At 39.6% G+C, this 21,290-nt stretch overlaps 1 protein-coding gene across 3 annotated transcripts in view; it reads right to left on the reverse strand.

Annotated features, from left to right (window-relative positions):
* LOC101877213 (cytosolic phospholipase A2 epsilon-like) overlaps nt 1-16,355 on the reverse strand; it is a 33,661-nt gene extending 17,306 nt beyond the window's left edge. The window contains exons 1-5 of one of the 3 annotated variants that reach the window (XM_034062199.1): nt 16,213-16,355; nt 15,776-15,862; nt 9,453-9,525; nt 957-1,093; nt 62-190 (exon numbers count right to left, since the gene is read on the reverse strand). In XM_034062199.1, coding sequence (XP_033918090.1) covers nt 62-190; nt 957-1,093; nt 9,453-9,525; nt 15,776-15,862; nt 16,213-16,239 — 453 coding nt within the window. In that variant the 5' untranslated portion in view covers nt 16,240-16,355. Of the gene's footprint in view, nt 1-61; nt 191-956; nt 1,094-9,452; nt 9,529-15,775; nt 15,863-16,212 lie in introns of those variants that run through there. The other 2 variants (XM_034062198.1, XM_034062200.1) reach the window with 2 other exon arrangements.
* Nucleotides 16,356-21,290: the final 4,935 nt, after the last annotated feature.

The raw sequence follows: 21,290 nt of genomic DNA on the forward strand, positions 1-21,290 counted from the left end.
CACCTCTTCAACAAGAGAGAATACATGTCAAGATGAACCACATGTCTGACTGAGCTCTTACCTGTGGATTTAGTGGCAATGTCATAAACACTCTTTCCCCAAGAGGGATTTTAGCTACGTCAAAAAGCACAATTGCCTCGTCGTCATCATGAACAATGTCATCATCAGAAACAGTAATTTCCAGAATATTCTGGGAAAAGAAATTGGAAATGTCCAATTCGTTAACATGTACTCAAAAGTATGACATTCTGTAGCTCTTCAAGGTTCAGTGACTGCTTTATAAAGAGGAAATAGAAAGTATTGATAACCAAATATCACAGGAAAGAGTAAGAAAATGGGCTTAGTCTGCCTTATAAGAACCAGCTTCTAGACCCATCAATGAAGTCCAGACTGAGACTTCTCTTGAATCACTTTTAAGTAGCTCTCACCAAAAATGCAATCTTTTAGGAAGGGATATGGATAGCTGGAAGTCCTATATCACCCCTTATCAACAGGGGCAATAGAGGTCACTTCATGTCTATGTCCTTGGGCTTTCCACTTTCAGTTCATAGACATTTGAGCATAATTATCAGTAGCAAGCTGAGTAAAGATCTTAATCATACGGGAGTGTAGCAGCTTCCTGGCATTAATATACCATTATTTCATGCCCTTTTCACAGAAATATGTGTTTTTCTCTTGTAATATTTCCATTTCATAATTTCTCTGTGTTGTCACTCTGTCATTAGCCCCATCAGCCTTTTCCAAGGAGGTCAGTCACATTACTGATGTATAAATAATAACTCTGTTAGGAGAGAAGTGGATTCCAGAAAAAGCCAGAATCCTTTATTTTTTTGCTTCATCTTGCTAGGGGAATTTTAAGTAAACTCAGAAAGGCATTAGAAGACATCCTGTTTTGGACTAAACTGAAAGAAGCTGCATAGAGATGAAATGAAGAAAAGAGTTTTAGGTTTGTGTACCTTGACCTGTCTCTGTATCCGGAAGTAGAAAGTTTCATTCCACACAGGACTTCTGCAGTTTTTGATGGGTTTGGTGTGGAATTTTTCATCTGAAGCGGTTGGCAACCAGAGGCTCACGTAGCAATCCGGTTGGCTTACTACAGGAAACATAGGCAGTGGAAAACACAAGAAGTGAAGGCACTGAAATGCTCTGTAGCCTGAAAATGGGTGAGATGGCCAGTTCTTTCTGATATGCATTGGCCAAACCAAGAAGACAGAAATCACAGAGCTGGATAAAATTAGCGTATTGCTTATCACAATGCTCTTTTTAATAAGGAGTGTATTCAAGTAACTATGAAAACTACACTTTTTTTTTTAAATTAGAGTCCTAGCCAGTGGATAGAACAGCATGTTTAGCCAGGAGTCTTAAATTGCTCTTTCTCAACACCATTTCAACCCTCTGTAAGTCTGGCAGGAGGAGAAACTGTGACCAATGCAGAGAGTGAACCTCAGACCCTGAGGACTGGGTGTAAATTGTATCTGTGGCAATTTAGATTTGTGAGAAATCTTTAAAGAATTGGGCTTAAGTCTGATTTAGGTAATAGATGTCTGGCATACCTGGTTATTAAACCTTCACAAGGGAAAATTAGTTATTCCAGCTACCTAGAGCATTGTCTCCTTAGGTGGGGCAGGAAGGGAGAAGCCTAGTAGCAGTACGACTGCTTTTGCAGAAGGTCATTAGGTAGCTGAAGCCTTTTCCTGGTGTTTGCTGATGCCTGAAAGACCTGGAAGCTATTTCCTACTCCACATCTCTTCCCAGGAATAATGAAATGGCAGAAAGGATTTGGATCTTGACACTGCTCAGAGTTTTCTCTCACAAAAGATGCAGGTTGAATTTCTGTCTTTAAAATTAGTTCCACAGATTTTTACGTAGTCAAGGTGACAGGATAATATATTGACTTTGGCAATTACCAGTGTAATATGCAACTTACAATGTGCTGGAGTGCTGATTACCACATACATAACTGAAATATCTCTCCTCACTGTGCTGATGGGCTGCTGAACTGTGACATCCTGATAAGCGGTATCACTGGCTCTGATCTACAGAGTTTCTCAAGAGCACATAGGAAGCCTGTACAAAAGCCAAGAACCAAACATGACTTCAGGCCATCTAGACCATCCCTCCTCTCATTAAAGCACTTATCACTGCTGATCTCGAGTGTTCCAAAAACATGAGTACAATGCTCCCAAAATTGCCGAAGTGGCTGATGTGCAGTATACTTCAGAAATGTTAAACTGATCCGGGACATAATTTCTCTTCTATTTGGTTTCTGGACATTGTAGGGTGCAGGAAGGACACATTTCTATAATTTTGCTGTAGTTGCAAAGGCCAATCATTTTCCTTTATTCTTCTGAATGAAAACTGAAATGCTCTATCCTTTTTTAAATTCCAGCTTTCAATCACACAGCATGGAAAAGAAGATTTGTACTAGACCTGACAAACCTGGCACTGCTAAAGCTCAGAGCCAAAAATGAATGAAGTGTGGGAACATTTTTGAATGTCTTTTGTTACTATTTTATCTGGAACTTGCTGATATGCTGGAGTGCTTTTTCTTGATAACACATTTTCATGAGTCTACTTCCTAAAAATATTTTTCACATGTATTACTTTCATAAATATTTAAAATAAGCTATTAATAATTCTTTGTCCAACTGATGAAGCACAGGCTAAACAGACAGTGAGGGGGGTTAAAAACAGGCAGAACTGCCAGGCTCAAAGCACCGTTATCAGCGGCACTAAACCAAGCTGGGGACCAGTCATAGTGGTGTACCCTGGGTGCTGATACTGAGGCCAATGCTGTTTAACATCTTTATTAGCAATGTGGGTGATGGGACAGAGTGCACCTTCAGCAGAAGTGCAAGTGGTGCGGAACTGGGAGGAATGGTTGACACACCAGATGGCTGTGCTGCCATTCAGAGGGACCTGGACAGACTGGAGAACTGGGCCAACATGAACCTTATGAAATCCAGCAGGTGAAATGCAAAGATCTGGACATTGTTGTGTGGACAACCCCATGCACCAAGACAGGCTGGAAAGCAGTCCCATGGAGAAAGACCTGTACAGTCTGATGAACAGCAGATCGAACATGAGCCAGCAATAGGCCTTTGTGGCAAACAAGGCCAACATAGGGAAGCCAACATGGGTTGCACAGGGAAGAGTGGTGCCAGCAAGTAGAGGTGATTCTTTCCCTCTACTCAGCACTGGCAAGGCCAAAGGTTCCCCAGTACAAAAGAGGTAAGGATGTACTGGAGCAAGTCTAGCAAAAAAGTCCAGAAAGAAGGTATGGGGAATGAAGCATCTGCCATATGGGGAGAATCTGAGAGCTGTGACTCTTCAGCCTGAAGCAGAGAAGGCTCAGGGGTAAGTTTAAAGGAAATAAAGAAGTCGCTCTTCTCAAAAGGTAAGAGACAATGGACAAAATCCAAAATATGGGAAAACCCATTTAAACATAAGGAAAAGCTTTTTTCTGTGGGGGTGGTTACATACTGACAGAGGCTTCCCAGGAAGGTTATGAAGCCTTTATCCTTGGAGATGTTCAAAATCCAACTGGACATGGCTCTAGCAACCTGTTGAAGCTGACTGCTTTAAGCAAGGGGCTGTCCTACATGGTCTCCAGCAGTGCCTTCACATCATCAGTCACTCTGTGTGATTCTGCAATATCAAGGCTAGTCAGTCACAGACAGATTACATATAATTGTCAGTAACTGCTGAGTGCAAATTTGACCTTGAAGATGAAGTGAGGTGAAAACAGTAGGGCAAACCATGTCCTCTCCTATGAAGAAAGGGGACTATACCATACCTATTTTTGCCACAATCCATCTAAAGTCCCTGCTAATGGGGAGAGGTTGTTGCTTCCCATGAAATTAATACAACATTTTTTATGATTTCCTAGAATTTTACAGATAGTATCAGCTATTCCCCATGTTGTGAGTCTAACTGAGCTTATGCATTTCAGCCAGACTAAGCCATGAGGTGAACAGTGGGCCAAATGAGAAATAACGATTTAGCTGGATGTCAGATGAGTACTATGAAGGCTATGGTATCCTCTTTATTTTTCCTCCCTCTTATCCCTGAAGAAAATAATACAAGAAAGCTACTGAAAATTTCCCAGTTTATTTATTGCTACCTGGGTGCTAATACAAAAAAAAAAATTGCATTTTCTTCATGCTCTAATTTAATGCAGTTGCTGAACATTATTAACAATTTCATGTCATGCCATGCCCTTACTTCAATTGCAGGTGTTGCAACTTCATGTCCTGATGACATAGTGTCACCCCATGTGGATGTTGAGACATCTGAACTCAGTCTATTTGGAAGTCAGCACTAAGTGACCCTGACATTCGTTCCCAATTTTTCTTCAGTTTAATTTTTGTGTTGATGGGGCTGTTTCTTGTCTCTATCTTTAAGCTAAGTATAGGCTAAAAATTCAGGATGGAACCAAGGAGTTCAGATCTGCAGCCAGCTGTTTGGTATTCTGTGAGAGTACAGACCTGTGACATGTTCCTGAAATGAACCATCCTGTGCTAAAATCATCCATCTCCATCACAAATACAAAGAGAATTACAGCACTGAAAACCAAAGCATATAAGCAAAACTAGTCTCAGAAGAACAATGAATGCTAACCATAAAATCCCATGTGTCCTGTTACTGCATTTCATAATACCAAAAACAGAAGAATTTTCTCCTAGTGAATTCCTCTCCACCTGCACGGACAGGTTCCCCTTGAATCCCAGTTTACTAAAGTTCACCTAAAAGGAGGAGGAGGAGAGCCACTCCCATTTCTCAATCATCAGACATGGTCTTCAGGGACATTTTTGCTCACCATATTCTTTGTGTAGTATGATGCAAACAATATTAAGTTACCTCCAACTGCTGCCTATCCAAGAGCTGATGTGAACTGAACTCGGTTCTCTAGGAACATTCAGATGCAACGTCATCTGTAAGCTTCATAGTAAGATCTGTAGCTTGCTTGTGGAAATAAAAGCTCATAGATCTGCCATGCCTAAGCACCCTGTCAAGCCATTTAAGTGGCAGAGTAGGATTTACTCCCTAGAGCACAGATTCAGTGGGTGCAGTACCTGCTACTGCAGTTAGAGACACATTTTCACATCCTGGATCACCTCTACCTCATGCACCATGGCAATGCTTGCATTCTTGAGATAGGGACATCTGCACTAGATCTATTCTTCCTAATTTGCTTGCATTTGCTTTCCATAGCAAAAATAACACCTGATGTCTCTGGAGAACTACTTTGATTTGCAACAACTCCAAGTGTACCACGCTAGAACTGACTCATTTCTTCCAAATGGAAAAAATAAGAGTTTCCACAAAATAATTTCATAAGCTTGGAGAGAACAAAGGTTTTGAGATCCTCTTTTATGAATATGCAATGTTTTTCCTCGTGCAAAGCTTAAAACCAAAAGGAAGATCCAAAAGCAAAAGGAAGATCCAAAAGCAAAAGGAAGAGCATGAGTATTCTGACCCTCCCAGCTAAAAAACAACAGGTATCCTTCCACAGCTGAGACAGCTTCCACATGCACCTGATCTCTATAGTTAGAGAATATACCTGATAAGCATAGTCACATTTCAACCTATCCCAAGTTTTACTTTGTCCTGCCTGAGCACTGACAGCTGCATCACAGAGACCTCCCTACCCACAGCCTCTTGAACTGGCAGGACAACAGCTATCAAAAAAGTTGTCTCTGAGAAGAAAAGCAACTGTCAGCCTGAAACTCACTCCAAGTAATTTCTCACTGGACACACAGCTCAAATTCACCTCTGCAATCCAGGCAGTGTTGCAAACACCCAGCACTACTGAGGCTGAGTATCTCAAGCCAGATGTGACACCCACCCTCTTCACCCCTGCTGCATTACTGAACCCAAACATGGTGTCCACAGCGAAAGCCAAGTCTTGGTATATGGTATCAACTAGTACACACATGGGCTGCCATGATTTCAAAGAGCAGTCTGACACAGAGACCTTTATACTCAGGTCTTCAGGTTTATGCGAGAGCCAGAAGAATCCGAGAGTTTTGTTCCATCACATTGTACTGAACTGCATCAGGGAGGGCCACATCACTGCAGGTCTGTGTCACCAGCATTGCTTGAGGACCTGGGAGAGGTCTACTTCCGATCATGGTGACTCAGGGCATTTCCTCTCTCTTGGTGCTTGGGCTTCAAGCTTGCCATGAGGCAGCCCCTCTCACTAATTGTCTATTTGTCCATGGGATCAAGGTAAGAGTGTCAGGTCCAGCTGTAGGCTTTAGGGACTGCCATAAAACAGTAAGCAAATTCTAATGATGGTGAAGGTGGGCTGGGAGCTTGGTGCAGCTATGTGTGGCCACCCAATAACACACTTGTTTAATGACAGCAGCTGGAAGGTGTTAGAGAGCCTGTGCCACCACAGTCCTCTCCCATTGCCTGTCTGCCTCCTCATCCTTTTGGGAAACAAGAGTCACTGGAAGGGATATTAGCAATGCATTAAGGAGCTAATACATTGTTTCCTCCACCACCTCACCCTTGACAGATATTCCTCCTACACAAGGGGAATTCTCTAGGAGAAGTGATGCCATTAATAGTCAGGAAATAGGAACACACCAGTGGAGTCACTCTTTTACCCAAGGCTGTCTGTGATCTGGGACTGAGGAGGGGAATACCACTGCAAAGCAGAAGCCAGACTGTAAGAGTCCCATACCCTTCACTGGAATTACTTCCTTTCTAAATGCTCACTGTGGCCCCAGCTTAAATTCATATGAGTGTTGGAGTCTGGTGATGACACTCAGCATCTGCAAGGCAGCAGGATGAGTATAAGTGATCTTATCTGGGTGTCCTTCTCTCTAATGCCCACAGAGAGATCAGGGAGTGCCAGAAGTGTGTATTTGAGTCTGACCCATGATTGCAAATTGGCATAAAGGTCACTTAGGAATACAGTGGAAACAAATTAGCTCAGGTCTGTCAAGAGCATTTGCATGCTAAGGCAAAACAGAAACCAGTTATATGAAGTACAAAGCAAATGTCAGAATTGAACATTACGTAAGTGTAGAGGAGCCCACAAAAATGGTGGAGTGACAACAGATGCATGAAAAGGACTAATTGATCCATTGAGGAGAATTAGCATGGCTTCTTTTTGGTTTAATGTTTTTCTTTGTGTGAAAACAGATGCAATCATTGCCAGGTTCCTTTCTTCACCTGCTGGACCCCAAATCTTGTTTACTGGTAACTAACGAAGGAATCTGAAGATCTCACTGTTTATAGGACTTACCTCATGTCTTATATTAGGATCCCTCTACACATAATGAGAGAAAACCCTTTTCAAAAACGGGCATATCATCTAAGCAGACAAAAGATGGAAAATGTGCATAAGATATTCTGATACCCATGTTTTATAGACAGGGCAACAGAGTGCTTGGTTGACTTGCCTGAACTTAAGTCTGTTGGCAGAGCTAAAAACTGAGCCCACACATCTTGATCCCTACTCCAGTGATGTACATTTTTGTGATAATGGGAATTTTCTAAATGTCTGCATCTCATTGTGCAGACTTCTCTGAAACCCCACAGCCCTCAGGATGGAGGACAAGGTCACAACAGTAACACTGTTTTCTGAGAATGCAGCTTAATTTTACTTTGTGCAATCCCTTTGCATAAGCCAGTGAATCATAGCTCTTATCTTGTCATTCAATTTCCATTCTAGATCAATGGTGGTACTAAAATCAATTAAATAAGCACTTCAAAGGATAGTGAGGCCTTGCACATATATGCAGTGTTTCACAGCTGTCAAAACAAATAAAAATTTATTTGACTTTATTCACTATCCTATGATACTTCTACTCTCTGCAGCCCACTATTACAGACCATGTGAACTGAACAATTCTCTCCATTTGGTTGGAAAACTGACAACAGTGACGTCTATGTTCATGAAACACCAAAGTGAGCAGAATACAAAGAGATGATGAGAAAATTCATTACTAGAATATTGTTCAGTTAGAAGATTAAGACAAAACCAAATGTCAGTGTTTGGGGTGAAAATGTTGCCATCTCCAAATTATCCTGTAGAAGCCAAGTAGTGCTCACTTGAGAAAACAAGAAGGTACCCTGCCATGTCCTGAGTCTTCCTTGAAGTCTGTCTAATGAATTTCTTCTTAACTGAAAGATGGACCTTTAGAGCTGGGATGTAATCAGGATCCATTCTGCCCATCCCCTAGTGAGGAATCTAGTCCAAACCAGTCCTCTGAAGGAAAGGTTTCCAGGCCAAAGTAACCCTGAGCAGAGCTGCCAGTGTACCAGCACCATAGGGTGCTTCATCTTATTTTTTTTGACATGTTGTCTCATAGATATTGTCTGATTTTCTAATTTCAAGCAGTGTATCAAGACAATCTGAGAGAGTCCTTGGCACGTGATGTGCAGCCATTTCCTGGCAGCTTTGGTAAAACTGAAGCATTTTGGAGTACCATAGCAAAAGAATTGATGCTTGCCCTGTGCAAACAGCAACTGCAGATGACTTCTCAGTTTGATGGATCCTTTGGCTGCTCTAAAAGTATTAACCAGTGGGAAGACAGAGGAGTGAAGTAACATGTTTTGTGAGATGTTGGGCAGTGGAGAGACTATGGTGTTTGTGAAGGCTAACAAACTTCAGCATGATCTCCCAAAGAGGAAAGAAAATGCATAGCGAGAGAAGGAAGAAGAATGTTGTAAAAATAAGTAAAACTGTAGTTGTTAGTGATGTGCCAAGTTCAAGAGGCACATGCAGGAAGAGCATGAGAAAATGGTCCACAGAAAAGATACTGTGAAAGTGGAGCACCAGGTAAGGGTTGGCTAAAATATCACACATTCTCAGAACACATTGCGTGTAAGCTGTGCTCCTTACTCCAGTCCCCAAAAGATTTGTTATACATCTTTTGGGGGGGAACAAAGTGAGAAACATGTGATTCTGTGTGATTCTGTGAAACATAACAATGCAGCTGATGTCTTGGTGCTCAGAACAGGTACACTATACACCTCACTGAATTTCTGGGATGTGGTAGGGCTCTTTAGAGCAAATAATTAAAACCAGCAGATGTGTAAAGATTTCAGATCTATATTCTATATATTTGTTATAGATATGGGATATAAATAGTTATTAAAACTGGTGTTAAGATATTTTTACAGGTCTGAGACAACTCATCAGATAAGTAATGTATGATTCTGTGCTTTGCTGGCTGATCAAAGTCTTAAAGATTTAGTCAGTAGCCTATCTGGTATTGACCTGTTGCTGAATGCTTAAAAACAAACCAACAAAACAAGAAATCTCTGAAATTGTAATTATATATATATATATTTCCATGGCAGAAATCAGCTTTGATAGTGATTTCTTAGCTAGTGTGACTGGAGTTTTGCATTTGTGCAGCAGCTAGCAAAAGCAGGGGCTGATACAGTAATCTGAGAACTGTGTAACATCAGTGAGAAAATCTGGTACTTACAAAAATCTGCCTGATGAGCATTTGTCAGCTTTATGATTCTTACAGTGAGCAGGGAGTAAGGTGACATTTCTTCCTGCTGAAAAAAATAACAAAGGAGATGTGCTTTAAAGTTTGGGATACATGTAGTTAGTGTTAATGACAACTGAACACTGAAAAGCACACAGATTCCACTGAAGTCCTCTTCCAGTTGGCCTCACAGCAAAAATACAAATTAACTTTTCCACAAACTCAATCAACCTCTAAAGTCTGCCATTATCTAAGCATACAAACAGAAAATGTGGAAGAAGAGGGTGAATAAGAAAGTGGAGGTGGTGTAAATAAGCAGAGAAAGTTCAGTTAGCCAGCTACCTTAAATCATGTATGTGGTCACCAGCATCCAAATGTCAACATAAAATTCAATGAATCCACACATCAGAGATGCTGTAATTTTGGTTGACTATTGTCCTAGAGCCTGTGTTGTGCTATAGGTAGAATTGAAGCCTATACTAAAGTTTCTACTTTTTAACACAATTTTTGGAAAAGTGAAGAGAAAGGAATTAAAAAAGAAGAAAAACCTTTTAATATTTTTTCACTAGTTTTTAAAGGAATAATTTTCATAATGTAGATATGTCTAAGGATAAGTATTAGCACCCTAGGGAATGTCTTAGGCCATCAAGGCGATACACAGCTGTAGACAAACACTCCTACCTTGCTTTGTGGAAACAGAGCTTTTCCATACCAAATACAGTTATACTACTCCATGTCCATCGGTCAGACAATCAAGTACATAGTTTTGATTACATTCCATCACAAAGAAGGGTATCCCCAATTCCTTGTTGAAGAAGCCAGGCCTGACCAACTTGGTCTGTAAAAGTTGGGCCAATCACATGTGTTTAGAGATTTTACATCTTCAGAGAACATGTCCAGCATGTCCATTAGACGCAGCTAGAGCAACTAGGGTATCAGCAAAAGATGCAGGAAACAGGCAAAACCTACTGTGGCTACAGCACATATGGGTACCTTGATTTCCTGACTGTGGGAACAGGTGTGGAAAACTTATCAAAATATCGGAAGTTTATAGAAAGGGAAGAGTTGCACCATAGTTGTACACAAGATACTGAGTGAAAAGGGGGAATGAGCACTGGGGATGCTACCTTTGTCATAGTCAAACAAACAGAAACAGAAGAAAATGAGAAATTTCAGACTGTGCCAAGAAATAAATTTCCAGGTTGACGTATGATCATAGTGGGAATAGGTCTCCTTAGATAAACAGGGTAACACAATAAGACGGCAGTGAATGTCAAGGCTTTGCACTAGAAAGAAAATACTCCTGAAAACTGCCAAATCTTGAGGCCTGACTGCTACTTCTACATAAAGAGCATTAATCTGCATGCAAATATGCTATCAGCAGATTCTGAATTGGGTATCTCCTGTAAGAGGGGAAGATATAAATAGCATAGCATATAATAAAAAGTTACCTTGGAATAGTCAGGTAATGGAATAAGGGTTTTTTGAAGGACTTCTGATCAAAGCATAAAATCGTAGAATAGTTAGGGTTGGAAAGGACCTGAAGATCACCTAGTTCTAACCCCCCTGCCATGGACAGGGACACCTCCCACTAAACCATGCCACCCAAGGCTGTTATGGCACTAAAATGAGGTAGATTTGGGAATACGAATTGTTTGCAGTTCTAATAACACAGGTCTATGGAAGTTATAAAATGTCCAAACTAGCTATGATGACAGTTGCAGATTTGCAGAAAGATATTCAGCCAGTACTGAAGGCACAGCATGTATGGTAGTCATGGATACTCAGGAAGAGCTTGAGGAGGAGTCAAGATAACGGCAGAAGGCAAACAGATTAGTAATCAGAGTAAATATAAAAAATAGAGTAAAATTATCTCATGAAACAATAACAAAAGGCAGCCAAAGTAAGAAGCTGTTGTGGAAGTGAATGAAAAACAGTCTGAAAAGATTATCCGAAGTAAAAATGGAGGAACACTGGTAAATGATTAAATAATTAGGAGATGTTATCTGTTTCTTGAGAAACTTTAATTAAAATAACAGGAGAAACTACTGAGTGAAACAAGAGAAAGCACATTCACAGGTGCTGCTACTGTGACCAAAGTCAAAGAGTGCTAAAAAGGTCAAAGTATAAGAAATCAGTGAGAGAGCACAGTACATCAGCTGAAGGGCATAAAGCATTGGACCATGGGGAATTTACCATGACAAAATATAGCTTAACTTCTAAATAATTCTGATCGCTATGAAGATGAAATACATGAAGGTCATAAAAGGAATTTGCAAAAAATTGCAGTAGTTCTCAAGCTGTGAGCTTACTCAATGAAAGGGCAAGAATTAATTCTTTTGGAAAATAAAAAAAAAAAGTTAAAATTAAATAAAAGTTAAGTTAAATGAAAGTTAACCAGTGCCTAAAATAACCATAAGGCTTTGCCCACAAGCTCAGGCTTATAACCAGGAAATGTAATGTCAGAATGTTTTCAATAAGTTGACTAGTTAAAGTGCTTATTCTTTTTGTTATAAGGCACAGAAACACCACACCCAAAACAAGAGGGCTTTTAAGGGCTTTTTTAACAAGAGGGCTGAAATAATGCTTTCTTCTTATCCATCTACAGGAAGTAGATGATCTTGGCTTCTGGGTGGGCGTATTTCAAAACTAAATAGGAATTTAATCACTGTTGCTTGAAGTCATATGTAGGGCACAGCGTATTTTACAGGGCTGTTTGTTCTACACAGGGGAGGGGAGATCTCAGTATCATCAGAACCTGGGCTGAGCCAGCTCCACATTATTGTTTCAAGCATTACTACTAGGCCATTTCTTTTTCACCAGCAAGGAGTAACTGTGTCTTCTTACCTCAACCTGTTTTGTTCTTAAAGAACAAACACTCCCTGGGTTTGGCCATTTCTTTCTATACCTTTTGCAAAAATAGTACTCAAATTATAGAACTACAGAAAAACTTCAGCAGACATATTTCAGGAGAAATAAAGGAAAGAATTAAAGGAATGGCATTTAGCATTGGTGCTTTCTTAGCCATCTTTAATGGCACCACCAGTTCTTCAGCCAGCATTCTGGAACATGTGCTTTTAAAGACTGTCAGAGATGTGTGTGTGTACTTTTTAAGTACAGTGACAGAAATAAGTATGGGTTCTGCGAAGACACGTTTACACCAAGCCCTGGCTGTGTGCTTGTTCCTGAGTGCCATTGCAACAGGCTAGAGCAGAGGCTATGTGAAGAATGCAACACAAGAACCTCATACTTTGCATGCAAATGAAGACAAACTGATAAGAGTATGGGAAGGCTATATCAGGAAGGAAAAAAAAAAAATCAACCAACAAAACAATAGAACATAACATGTTACCATGAAGAACAATAAGATTCTACCTAGATTAGATAGTGTCAATGATTATACAAAGGTTCAAACACCTAATTTCATGTGGAATCATGGTGAGAAAGTGGATGGGGATATTTGGTGTCACAGGAAGATGATTTAAATTTAAATTTGAAGAGCTTGGCAAGGCAACAATAGCACAGAGTACTTGAACAGCTATAATATACAGATTAGTAATTTGATTGCATGAGAAGCAAGAATAAAAAGGAATAATTTTTCACTTTGAGGAGGAGAGTTCTGAAGTAGGGGCTGTGTAAGAGAAAAGACAGTGAGCTGTGCATGGAAACTGCATACAAGGAGAAAAATATCACCCTATTGCCTGAGAAATCTGAATCCTGTGAGACAGCAAGATACTGGCTATGTCAATCAGGGCACACCCAGTATTCAGATATAGAACAAAGACCAGAAGAGAAAGAATGGGAAAAGAAACTCAAGGAGTTAACAGAAGAAAGAGCTAGTGATGTGTACCTCAGAGATGCATTCAGTAGGTGTATTTGGTGGCACAGAACATGCAGCCAGGTAACTCATGGCTGAGCTTCCCTCAGCCTGAGTCTTGTTCCCTGTGTCAGCATGGTATATTAGCAAAACCTCTTCTGGTATTAGCCTGCCTCCAAGAACCATGATTACTCCAAATTTGAAAGAATAATGAAAATCATAGTTTTATCTTCGTATTCTTAACATTTTTACCAGTTAGAAAAGGGTTTTCATAGCACTCAAACCAACCTGCACTCTAAACCTCCTCTCACTTTCTCTCAGTGTAACACTCAGATGGGCATGTCACCCAAATCAAAGTCCTTCCAAAAAATCCCAATCTGTTGTAGAAGACATTTTCATCCCTTCATTAAGGCATCAAAGGAGGAACAAAATTCAGTGAGAATCATCATCATAATTTGAGACACCAATGCTTTTGAAAAGAACTGCTAATTATTAAGCAAATTATTGACTATAAAGCAGATTTTTGAGATAAATAAACACTTCTCCTTAGAGGAGACAATTAATGAAAAAGTACCTCATATAGTACTTTTCTGGTGGCCAAATACCAGACATGAAAATTCAAGGAGCAAAATAACATCTTATAACTGAAGCTCACATTCCTCTTGCCATCCATGAAAGTTATTGTCTTTTTCCTGTAGTCATAATTTCGTTGTATTAATCCATTGAACAGCAGCTAATATAAATTAGTGTGTTGTTACTGGTGATTATAATTTGTGTTACATTAAAAAATTGTTAGTTCAGGAAGTTGGCAATGTAATCAGCTATCCATGAGCAACTCCTCTTACAGTCCTCTCTAGCAAAGAGATACCTGCATATGCTAAACTTCTGAACTCATCCCTGTAATGACAGTGATAGTCAGACTGAGCAGCATCCTTTAAAAAGTCTTATTGTTACCCCTATCAAAGGTGACCTTACATGACACAATTCAATCACAGATACTTCTTTTAAGAGGGAGAGGGCCCTGGTAAAATAATGGCTTTTTTCTAGTTTTGCAGCAAACGATTAAGGAGTGTGCATCACTTCATGTGTATCTCTTACATAAATCAAAAAGTGAGTGAAATTCTCTGGTTTTTGATTTCATGCCTACCAGAATATTTTGGTGAGCCTCCCCACCTATGTTAATACTACTAATCTTGAGCTGAGATTATGCTTCTAGTTTCTTGCTCTTTGCATTACTGCATAGATATTTTCAGCAGATTTACAGACGGTGAGCCAAAAACTATCTTTTAAGCTGATAATTTGCCAAGGAAAATAACATTTTTCCCCCCATTTTTGTAAATAATTCATTATTCTGTATAGGACAGACAAATAATATCTGTTGATAAATTTTCTAGATTTACTGTAATTATGGGCTACCTTACAACCGTTCATGATCTTCCTTTAGTATGCTTGATCTTTCCTGTATTTATGTGCAAGGTGCTAGAAGGCAAACTGTGAAATCTAGACTCCCTGAAACAGATAAAGAGATGCTCTCTTGATGCTCCTATCCATTTTAAAATATGAAGGAGGTTTCACAGGATTGTTACATATTCCTGAAAATACAGCAGTGAAGAATATTTGGCTTTGCACTGTAGGTAGGCAACACAACTAAATGCTATGTGCAGACCTGGGCATGTTTCTCTAAACCCAGTCCAGTGACTACTCAGTTTATCACACAGATACACAAAGTCTTCTCAAACTGAAGCAAATACTTGAGCAACTATTGGAGCATTAGCATTAAAGAAAGCTTTGCACTTTACTTGTTCTAGAACTCAAAGATCTGCTATAAGCATGTTATTCTTTACAACACCTTTCTACTAATGATTATCCTCCTGCTGCAGATGGCAAGTTATGGCATGCAAAACTCAAGGAAATTAATGAGAGCTGCCCAGGAAACCCAGTGCCAATAAGAGGCAGAAATTGGCCAGCTTGAACAAGTCTGTGCCTTCAATGCCAATTTTCTGCCAAGCATAATTACAGAGAAGAGAGGACATATTCAAAACCAGGAGCACAGCGATCCAAGTAAGCATTTGTTCTGGAAACTGGCATTAATGATCCAATCCCAAAGGACTGCTGGCTGCCATGCTCTGACTTTCCAACACTGGCAACATTCTCCATTCATGCTGGGTTAAAACTCCCGTTAAGTTAATAAACGCAGATAGCATTAGAAGAAGGCCAAAGTCAGTCCCACTTTAACAATAAATTGAAAACATTTTCACTATGGAATTTTTCTAAGGAATAAACCCATGAAAATAACACACTTTGAATAAATAGATAAAGGAATTGCATAAAAAAATAATTATGGAATGCTGATGTTTCATCTAAAGAAACTTTCCTTTCATGAAATGTTCCTATTTCTAATATGCATGTGAATCTTTAATAACCATACCTGGGAGGGAAATAAAAAGAGTTTCTACCCTTCTCATAGTCCCACCTATGTTTAGTTTGTTGAAGTTGGTACCTTAGCATCAACATTGCTTGGGGCTATGTAGTTCATCATCCATTTTCTTTCTTCATTTCCCAAGGGGTTTGATTTGTTGCTTGAATGCTGTAGAGGGAAAGAGAGCAAAGGATGAAAAAGAGAGCAAAGACCAATTTTTCTACTTATTTAGATTTCTCCCTGTAGAATTGCGATGTGGAATGGGCAATTTACACCTCGTCATTGTTTGTGGTGGGTAAAACCAGTGTGCCAGGAAAGTGGCAGCTGTTTGTGTACTATGTGGAAAGGTACTAACTCCAGGTTCTTGTAGATGCAAATAGCAAAGAAAACAGAATTACAATTTTTCTTGATATTTATGTTAAACAGGTATCAGTGGATTTGACCTATTTATAGGCTGGGGACAAATCTGAGCCAAATACCCTGAGACTCCTGCCAGGCTTATTCTGTTTTCCACTTACCTGAGGAAAGACAGAGTTTGATGCCATCGAGATCGCTTCTGCATTAAAAGCAGGTGCTGCGAATGGCACCTGAGTATCAGGCTCCACAGCAGCCAGTGCCTCTTAAAAGAAATTTACAGCCTTGAAGAGTGTCAGAAGCTGCTGAGCAGGTGCTTTATTGCATTGAGTCAGAGCTCCACCCCTCCGTGATTTCTGAAGCAGGAAAATATCCCACCCACATTACTTGTCCAAAGAGCATGTCTGTTGTAAGGTGTGAACCTTCCTATCTGCAGGTCTTGTGGCTGAGCAGAGTGTGCTCAGAGAGAGACCAAATCATTCCCACCTGGAGGTTCATGAAAATGTGGTAACAGCCATAACCTAACTGATAGAGATTGCCTGTGAGAGGTAACCTTACAGAGATAATCTGAAGATGATGATAACAATAGCCTAACAGCTACCTGTTGTCTCCATACAAAGACCTTGAATTCCACACACTATTGACTCCATACTAAAAAATAAAATAAAAAACATGGGATGATCATTAGAAGGAAGACATTTATGTATGAAGATATTAAAAATTCTTGTGAAGGAATATTCTTCTCTGAAAAGTGATGTTCGTCATGATTTATGCATATGTGTTTGTTTTAATTGTAGTGTTCTGCTTCAAAAGAAATGAAAGAAGGGAGAAATTTGATAAGCAACATTTCTGTGCTCCTTTGTATCACTTTTCCATTTGAAATGTTTTACTTATTTCTGGGATTTACATTTAATACATTATGCATCTTAACAAATTCAAATGACATTCAAATATTTCACTTTGGAAAATTATGAAATATTTAAACAAGCTAAAATAATTTCACATTTTAAAGATTTTAATTCTTCATTCCTCCCCAACTCAAAACTGACATTTTCTGATGCAAAAAAACATCCAGATTTCTGAACAGTCTTAATCAAATCACCAGCCGTCTGCGCATTACTAATAGATTAATGGAATTTAATGGACTGATCCTGTACATTTTATGACTTTTTCATCTAATGAGAATCTGCATATATTCAGCACACCTCTAGGAAGCTCAGTGATTAAATTTTCTACTGCATTATGCAAGCAGTGTTAGGCACACACACATTTGTCTTGAAAGTCCTCCCAAATGATTAAAAGTGGTGCTTATGAAAGGACTTCTGATTAATAGGATGACAAAGCATGATGCTTCCTATTAGAAACCTGCATAAGTATGAAATCACAACCACTCTGCCTGTGGCAATGAGTGTTGTACGAGGACCTTGACTGACAGAAACTAGGCACAAATCTGATCACTTCTTGCAGTCTCATTACATACATACACAGAAGAATCAATCAGAGAAGCTGTGTTACAAGGAAAACACTCATACATACATTTTTCCATCTCTGCAAAAGTTTGATTTGAATGTTTATTGTGAACTTCCTTTCCCACCTTGATCATATCAAAACGTCTTGATGAAACAGGAACTGTTTGACTGAAACCAGAATTAGATAAACTATAGCAATAGGAAAAGGATAATCACAAACCTCTCCCACACTTTGGCCAATGCTTTGCTTGATATGAGCACTCACAATTCTGTAAAAATGGTGACCAGAAACAGTTCAGACAAAAGTAACTGTACAGACAAAACCACAGACATTTTCTATTTCTTCTGCTACAGCCTATTGGTATCCTTGATTGCAGTGTCTAGGAGAGGTATAATACCACAACAGGAGAATGAGAACGTTACCTACCATTTCTTTGTAATTGAGCCCCGCAAAGATTATCAGCTCCAGGTCTTGTTTTTGTGATGTATGGCAGCTAATGGGTGTGAGGTTTTTGCATGCAAGCTGGTTTTCGCTTACCTGTCTTATATTGCACCTTTGGTTTTAAGGCAAAAAGAAATGAGGTGGGGGAAGAAGCCTCCAGATCCCTTAGGAAGGTGACTAAGAGGTGCTTGTTGCCTAACAACTAACGCTTCTTTCCTGACTCAAGTCTTCCTGATATGAAATACCTGTTCTTTAAGCTCAAGTCAGAGGCAGCCAAAGGTAAACTTTGATTCAAAGCTGACACTAGTACTGAATTTCCTAAATTAGTTCAAATTACATTTTGCAATGAAGCATTATTGAGGCAAACATGGCATTTTCACAAGGCGTGCACTTGGATAGGCTTAACCTCACCTAAATTAAGCCATCTAAAAGTTAGACTTCTAGTTGAAGCCAGTTGCCTCTGTCCCCTGTTACTGAATGGAGGAAAAAGTAAGGGTGACAACTGCAGGTAGTGACTAAGCCCCTCTATATTGGATTCTTCTGGAGAAGCCTAAATGTCCAGCTTGTACTTGACACCTGAGTTCTGAATGGCTTAAGGTAGGTGAGGTGAATCCCACCCTGAGCAATCAGTATATCCTCTTTAATCACTTGTTTCCAAAGTTCCTTATGCTGAGGGAACCTGATATTGAGGAACTTGGTTGTGTTAACACGTGATTCACCCTGTTGCAATGTGAAGATGAAAAACACCCTTGGGCAAAAGCTCTATTAGCATATAAATGAAAAATCCTGTCATGGATTCATTCAAATGAAACAACAAAGAAGAGGCTTTGGGATAACCAAGGTGGAAAAGAATGCAAAATGCAATGCTGCAAGTACCAGAATGAGTACAAACTTCCTACCATATTTCAGTTTGTGATCATGCATGGGACCACTTGACTTGGGACTGCTGTTTGTTAAGTACAGGCTGTGCAGTAATAGCTCATGCCCAGGCATTTTAAAGGAGAAACACAGAGTTGGGGTTTCTGTGAAATTCCAGGCTGCAATCTGTGGAAGATCAGCAGCTGCTTCATAAGCATCCAAGATATGTCTGAGACAAATGGGGAATGTCAGAGAGAAGAGCAGAGAGGATAGGACTTCTACAACTATCCAAAGGCAACACACTCCTGACTTGTGGGGCAGAGACCTAGGAAATGATACATTTAGTGCAGCTCATGGAACAGAAAACCTGTGCTGGAACACTTTTAGATACCCACACTTATGGAAATGTTGGGGTCTGTCTGTAAACTGGTGAGTTACTGGAGAGATGCAGATCACCCAAAGCTGCTCTGCTTTGAACTGTTCATCATTTGAGGCATTTTTCTGTGATATTGTTTTGGTTTTCCTGACCAACCTGATGATGTGTAAGATTACAATTAATCTGAAAGCACAGCCAATGATTGAACTAGGCCAATCTTGACATTAATGCTCAAAAACATATGCTAGATCATAGTTGATTATTCAAAGATTTCTTAAAAAGGCAGATAAGGACAAATGGAAAATCAGCTAGACTGTGCATTTTCTTCTGACTTTTGTCAATTATTCTTGATTATAACCCTCTCCAGCCTCTTTCCCATCCTTTCTAGCTCTTCTGAAGCCTACAGACTCTCATTTATGTCACATCTCTGTATCACAGGCTTTTTCATATCCTGCCCTAGCAATGCCATCAGCTCCTCTTGCTTCACTACATCATGCCCTCAGATTTCCCAGACCACCTTTCTGAACATTGGAGAAATGGAGGATACAGATTCCACCAAAGCCTTTCCAATTTACTCCTGGTCAGCACCTTTACTAGAAAGAGCCATCTCTAGTCCTCAGGGGTACAAGAAGATGCAGCTAATGTGACTCATAGCAGTATGATGCTTCAGGAACCTTAAAAATAATGATATATGGTGACCTATCTGAATAAAAGCAAAAATGTTCAAGTTGATGTCAGAAATTGAGAGATCATAGCAACCTCCATGGCAGCAATGCCGAATATCATTAACAAGAATTAAGCTTTAGCATTGCAATGGCTGTGCAACTTTGCCTGATCTACATCATTGCTCTTGGTGACCCATATGCCTTTTATTTTAATAAGATAATTACATTGACTTTCATAAGAAATGTATATATGTATTTATCTGTAATTTAAATATAAATATATTAGGACATAAAAAGTGAAATGGCTTGAGAAAATTTGGACAATGAAGTTAGATAAGCAGAAAAGGAGATGTTTCTGTCCACCAGGAATATTATATTGCTTTTAGGAAGGCTCTGTATGCTCCTCCCAGTGACAAATATGGAGTATAGAAACTTGTCATTACATATATAGTAGCACTACCCAAACTCAGAGTAAACTTAAATTCATAAAATATTTCAGAAGCAATTCAAGAAGTAATCAACATCCCAGAAAAATACTGACAGTAGCTCAAGCTTGCAAGGTTATTTGATCTGGTTATTCTTACATAAAACATAACCTTGCTTCTGGTAGCTCTGACTCATTGGAGACCTGTGCTTGTGCAGAAGTGTGATACCTTTTTATTACTGAGCATATATAAAGTTCTTAAATTAGTCTTTCTTTGTGAAAGGCATGCCCTGCATAGAATCCTAGTTATTACCAGCATCACTGTAGTCTTCCATCAAACACTCAAAACTGCTGGGATTACTACACCAACTTATCCTGTAATAACTATTTTCATCCTTAGAAAGTTAACGGTATCTTGGAATCTGAATAAAAACAGCAAGGGCTGGTGGGATATGCCTTTGAGATTCCTTTTCTTGTTTGACATATGGGACATGATATGCTATTGTCAACTTTAAATTCCCATTGTTCATTGCAGTTAGCTCCAAGCGATAAAGTACCTTACAAGAATCTCATCCATGCATGAAACTGTTGGTCAGCAAAGTGCATTTGCTGACTATTAGAGAGAGAAACATGTCTTCCTGAGAGTCCCAGGCAGGATCAGGGGACCCCAATGTAGATAACAGATTTGCTACTGATTCTGGCACTTCCTCAAAGCCTTCCCCATTGCTAAACAGGACCCCTTTTACTTCCTCAGTGCAAAGGCAAGTAAGCCACCTTTCTGCACTCGTTGTCTTTACAGCCAAGAGTGCCATAGCCAGTGTTTCAGCAGACAACAACAGACAGGTTTTCTCAACATGGCTCAGGTTTTGGCACAGTGAAATTCCTGACTTATCTGACATTTTATGGGTCACAGAAGAGGACAGGACAGTCCACTGTGAGACCAGAGCCCACATCTGATAAGCACTGTCAGAGAATGAAGGCTCTCCCTCCTAATTAACTGAAAAGGAC

This window comes from Melopsittacus undulatus, chromosome 4, assembly GCF_012275295.1.
Source record: "Melopsittacus undulatus isolate bMelUnd1 chromosome 4, bMelUnd1.mat.Z, whole genome shotgun sequence".
Taxonomy (NCBI): Eukaryota; Metazoa; Chordata; class Aves; order Psittaciformes; family Psittaculidae; genus Melopsittacus; species Melopsittacus undulatus.